Source organism: Fulmarus glacialis, unplaced genomic scaffold (assembly GCF_000690835.1).
Source record: "Fulmarus glacialis isolate BGI_N327 unplaced genomic scaffold, ASM69083v1 scaffold6189, whole genome shotgun sequence".
In the NCBI taxonomy this organism is placed as follows: Eukaryota; Metazoa; Chordata; class Aves; order Procellariiformes; family Procellariidae; genus Fulmarus; species Fulmarus glacialis.
In genome coordinates, this window is record NW_009233758.1 from 1 (window position 1) to 5,701 (window position 5,701).

General features: G+C 36.2%; 1 protein-coding gene across 1 annotated transcript in view; it reads left to right on the forward strand.

The window, feature by feature from the left end:
- Positions 1 to 976: 976 nt before the first annotated feature.
- LOC104082327 (isoleucine--tRNA ligase, cytoplasmic-like) overlaps positions 977 to 5,701 on the forward strand; it is a gene marked incomplete at its 5' end in the record, with an annotated part of 16,475 nt that continues 11,750 nt past the window's right edge. The window contains 2 exons of the mRNA XM_009585421.1: positions 977 to 1,153; positions 4,777 to 4,888. Coding sequence (XP_009583716.1) covers positions 977 to 1,153; positions 4,777 to 4,888 — 289 coding nt within the window. The remainder of the gene's footprint in view (positions 1,154 to 4,776; positions 4,889 to 5,701) is intronic.

Genomic DNA, 5,701 nt, shown 5'->3' on the forward strand with positions numbered 1-5,701 from the left:
ATTAAAAAAACCTGTGTAGATTTATATCTGTATAAAATAAAAACAGGAAGGAATGTGGCCATGAAAAGAAAACTCTCTCATAAGTTACTGGATGATTTAAATTTACTTCTGTAAGGACATATGATCATAATTTATTTTCACTTAAATCAATATCAAAATACTTAATCTTGCCTAATAATTAACATGATGCTAATGTGCATTTATTCCGTCACTCTTTCATTCCCACCGCTGTTATAAAGGCGTACATGTAATAAAAACCACAGATTCCAGATCCACAGTAACTATTAGTGGCATTAGGGCAGTCATTATTTTTAGCAGATTTTAGAAATAAAGTTTTCTTGGTGCTGCTATTTTTCTTCCTTGAAACCATTTTCTTACTGAAGCGGAATTTTGCTCTAATTCAGCTTTAATAAGCATACCATTCAAATTAATTGCTCTTTTTGAAGTATATGTTAGTATGTGACATGTCGCAGAACTAGTGTGAAAACTTAAAAGCCTGGTCACCACCTTCCAAAACAATCCCAAAATGTCTTGGAGACTGTTGGGTGTTAAGAAAATGTCACTGATTGAGCAATTGTTCAATAACGAGCTGAGGGTTTAATTTCAGGCTAACAGGATGTGTAAATACCAGTAAAATTTTCGTGCATCAGGAAAAGCATTTTAATAAATTTGGTAGGCTTTCAATTCACTAAGGAGGAGAGCTGATAAATGAATTTGAAAGCGAGACATTTTGAGTAAGGTACACTATTTGGCCATTATATTTTGAAGAAAAACTCTCCATGTTTCAAGCCTCTTTTTTTGCCCTTCTGACAGACGAGTTGTTTTATTCTATATCTTTTGTGGAAACTTTTAACAGATGTCTGGTAAATATCTTCCTAAGATATTTTTTCTTTAACTTAACAAGTACCCTTCTTCTAGTTTGTATATGTGAAAGTCATCTTGCTGTCATTAATAGTACATTTGGTGTATCCTACAGCGAAATCTGGTTCCTACAGATGAGATTACAGTGTACTACAGATCACATCCAGAAGGTGACTACCTGGATACTGTTATTAAGGAACATACGGATTTCATTCTTGCAACAATAAAGGCTGCCCTGAAGCCTTACCCGGTGCCTACCTCAAAAGAAGTTCTCATCCAGGAAACAACCCAAGTAAGAAGGAAAAAGCATTGACGGCATAGTTCATTTTGTTATCTGCTTTTAACGGAACAAAGTACTTCAATTACAGAAAAGTTGCGTGTCAATATTTATTTGTGGGATATAGTGGATATTGTTTCATACTTATAAATTTCTATATTAGTCTTTTTGGTTTAAAAAAGAAAATAGTTGGGCTCTGTATCTGTAGTATTTTTGAAGATGAAGCTGCTTGGGTACCAAAATAAATATCTTAAGTAGTCGTTTGTGTAAGCTTACGGTTATGTGTGCATTATTTAGACAGCAAAAATATTGTTGCTCTGATTTCTTTAAGTTAATATGCTTTTGTATTAGAAATGTTTTCCTCTGAGGCTAAATTTTGCCTTTTGGCTTAAGACCAACTTCAGTTACTAATGTTTGAGGATGCTTGTTTTTTCTCCCCCGTATTGCTGAAGTTCAGTCTTTTGTAACAATGCAGTTTTGCAGATTGGCTTATTCTTTCAGCAGCAGATTTGAACTATTTCCTTTGTTTTCTTTGACTGTTTCTTCTGACATGTTTTGAGAATACTTTTGCCATGGTTTTATTCAAACTTACTATATTCAAAAGGCATTCCAGCAGAATTTTGGTTGAAATGTTCTTCAATCTAAATGTCATGCTAGACCAGAGAGACAAGAACTTATGATATATCAGAGTTAAAACTTGATTTACAGAATAGCTTGGGGGGGTCCTGAGAATAGTTGAAAGGAAAGAGCATATTTTATCCATCTTAATAACAATATGTGTAAGGAAATGTTTTAGACTTATTAATTACACTTGTGAAGTTGTACAGGTTTGAAACAAAGCTCTGTTTGGCCTTTTTCAAAACGATTAGTTTAATTTAGTGACAAACATAGGGAAAAACACTACGTAAAAGTGGAGAATATTACAGTTGAGAAATCGGTGAAAATATTTTGCTATTTCTTCTAGGTACTTATTTGATTGGGATACTGCTGATGGACAGTTTGATGTTAAGTCTACATCAAATCTGAATTAGAATGTAAAAGCAGCTGGAAAAAAATGTAGAGTGCTGGGAAGCACTTGTCTGGATGCCTGCCTCTGAAATTGCCTAGTACATGAGCTTTAACGTTGGTCGCTGTGTCTTTCCATGGAAGCTTTCATGCCTGTCTGAGTGTGGTTCCCCCCACTATTATTTTTCTGTTTTCTAAATCTTAATTTAGCAGATTCTAGTGAAGAAAAAAATTGTGGAAAGCTGAAAGATTGGATTAGTTTTAAGTAATGCTGTCTATGTAAAGATGAAATCTTGCCCTGACAGAAGGTGCTGATTATTATGGATACCATTGATAGCTGTTGTCTGGATGGCAGCAAAAAACAGACATCTGTTCAGTTTTGGCAATGATGAGCGAGTATGTAAACCAGAGAGAGGAGGTTTGTGGCTATGCATTTGCATAAGTGTCGGATTTCAGACTACGTAAACCTAAAAAATTATAGCTGAAATAAGGCTATATAAGATAGATAGTTCTGTCTGGCTATTGCAATTGATGACTAAGTTTATAGAACTGTAATCATCTTGTAATGGTCATGGAGCTGAGAGCGCCTACCTTGGGCGCGGAGGTTTTTTCAGACAAAAATATTAGCAGGGAGTTATTGGAAGCTGTGTGTACCGAAGCTATACAGTTTATGTATGGTAAAGGGAGGCAAAGAAAAATTTTGTAAGTAAATGCAGAGTTGTTTGTTGTTGTTTTACTTTAAGGAGTCTCAATCACTACAAAGTACCGCCCTACGGAGTTAATCTGTGGTCTTTGCCGCGTGGGTTGCCTTCTGCACATTTAGATGGTTACTGTGCCTCTGAATTGTTAGTCAGGTACTCAGACTTCAAAACAGAGGTTGCAGAGAGAAACAGATGACTGAGATTTCAGGGCAACTGTAAAGACTTCCTTGGAAGTCGCGCTTCCCGGGACTGCGGAGATGGATTGCTTAGGGCACATCTTTGACTCCATACTCTGTTCTGCTGCAGCCAGCTTGTCACATTAAAGGCAGTGAATAAAAATATCTGAAATGAAAAAGCCCTTCTTTAGAAATCCTTTCAGTGTAGAAGCTTGGCCCTTTGTGGAGAGTTGAGGATAGCTGCAGCTGTGTGCAATGAACTTGTAGTTTGGTGCAGCAGACATGGCTATCGTTAGTCGTCTTTATTAGTTGTAACTGCATTTTACACTAGCAGTTCCAGGCATAAAGACTATGAAGAGGTGAATTCAAATTGAATTATGCATTGACTGTCTTCTGTTGGTGGGGGTTGATAAGCAGCATTGACATGGAAAATGCTTTACAGTAATGATTATGTAGATTTTTTAGATATAAAAGCAGGTGCAAGTTAAAAGAATGAAGTATGTAATTCCACACGTAAGTTCCTAAGTTAAGCAAGCTGTGGCAGGATCATTGCACCAAATTTCTGGAAGATATTAGAAGGAATAACAGGTCTGCATGATGTTGAATGTATGTGAAGACTGGGACAAAAATGAAATGCAGTCTGTCTTTTCTACAAGTATTTTGATTATGTTCAGGATCATTTATTTCTGTGAAATTATCCTGGATCAATTCTTGATAGAAAGCTTTAATTATGAACTCTTCTCCCAAAGACTTGCTCTGAGAGACAACAAAAAAAAATCAGCAGTGGCTCAGACAATACTGTGAAAGAAAAGGAGCTGCTTGAAAAATGAATTTTTAATTGCTGGTAGAATTGGGTAAACACAAAATGAGATTTGCTGCTCCATAAGTGTCTTTCCCTGATTTGTAATAGGAGCTCAGCAAAGAGTGGCACTTCCAAGTTTGAGCTGGTCACCCTTTGGACTGTGACTCTTAACAAAGACTGACTCTAAATTTACAAAAAATTTGGCTGAAATGGCCACTTAGTATCAGTTGTTCATCTAAGTGATTTCTGTATGGTATTTCTTTAATTACAAATTCTAATTAAGAGATCTTTTAGAGTGTGATTCTCATGAAAATTGGTCTTAAGTGCAGGAGTGATTAGTTCAGGAAAAGACCTGTGCTTGGAAAAAGCACAGTCTTAAAGCTGTATTGCTGCAGATTCTCAAGTCTCTTCATCCTGTGTCTCATTTGCAAAGGAAGATACTTGTTCCGTTTCTTGTTGGGATGTTTGAAGTTTTAATCAGTTCACTAATTGCTAATGGGGAGGTATTCACAAAGCCTGACGTGATACCAAGGCAGCCACTACCCCGGCTGTTCACGGCAGCCCCTTGGAGAGGGGTGAGGGCTTCTCCAGACAGCGACTGAGAGCAGGGTCCTGTCTTCAGACACTGTTACCTCTGGAAGAGTCTTTCTCTCTTAAGGATATTCACTTTTGGGTTGTATTTTGGGAGACTGTCATCACTGCTCATCGCTTGTGAAAATCAGGCTGTTTATTCTCTGTTTTTCTGATGTGTTAAATACTGCTATATCTTTAACATATATTAAAGACAAATTAATATGTCTCTGAAGGAAGATGTGGCAAAAGTTGCTATTTCATTGTAAGTCATGTTTAGTATAAGACGACAAGATCTTAATGTTGTTTATTTAAGGAAAATATGTTGTTGTGTTTGTTTAATAAAACAATATTCAAATAATCATAATATTCCTCCTCCTTCAGCTGAAGGGATCAGAGCTAGAAATTACACTCGTCAGAGGTGGTTTGTGTCAGTGTGTTGGTCCAGCCTGTGCCTACGTCAACCTCAAAGTTTGTGTTAATGGGACAGAGCAAGGTAGGAATGTACCGGGTTCCATTGGTCAGCAGTGGTGTTAAAAGATTGTTTAGAAAACGGTGTGATGAATGTTGGAGCCACAAATTTGTTGGAAAGATGGTGCAAACTCCCTTCCAATAGTACCTTTAAATAATTCTTGAAATTAAGTTTCTTAAAAGCAAAACCACATATTGTCCATGATGTCTTCTGATGTAGACCTCAGGTGTGCACATGAATTATTTATATTCTGCAGAAGGGTTTGGATGTGAATATCTCTATGGAGGCGTACACACTCTATATTGGTGTGTGTACCTTCACCGTGCTCAGAGTGTGTACCCTGAGAATTTTTAATTCTTGATATAGTACTGTAAATGTAGGTGATGCCTTTCTGTGGAGGAGATACTGTTTTTGAAAAACTTAGATACTAAGTATAGAGCTTAAAACTAGAGAATATAATGATAATGAGTAACGGATAATGAAAAGATGAGCACAGTGATATTGTTAAGTGTTACAAGGTTGAGTTAATATATTAAAAGGAGAGAAAACAAAACGCGCTCTCTGGAATTTTTTTTCCTACATGTGTTTACAGTTTATATGTCAAAGTAAGTGTGCCTTGTTTAACATGGTTACAAAGCTACTTACTGAATAATAATGAACTTAACTGTATAAGCTGGTGAATATCTTGGAGAGCATGCAGTCTGACAGTTTTTAATCAATATAATATTGGATTACACTTCAGTGACAAAAATTTGCTTTGCTAATAAAAACAAATATAACTTGCATACTCTAAATCTGAAGTACACTTGACTTGGATTCCTTGTTTTCTTTCCTCTT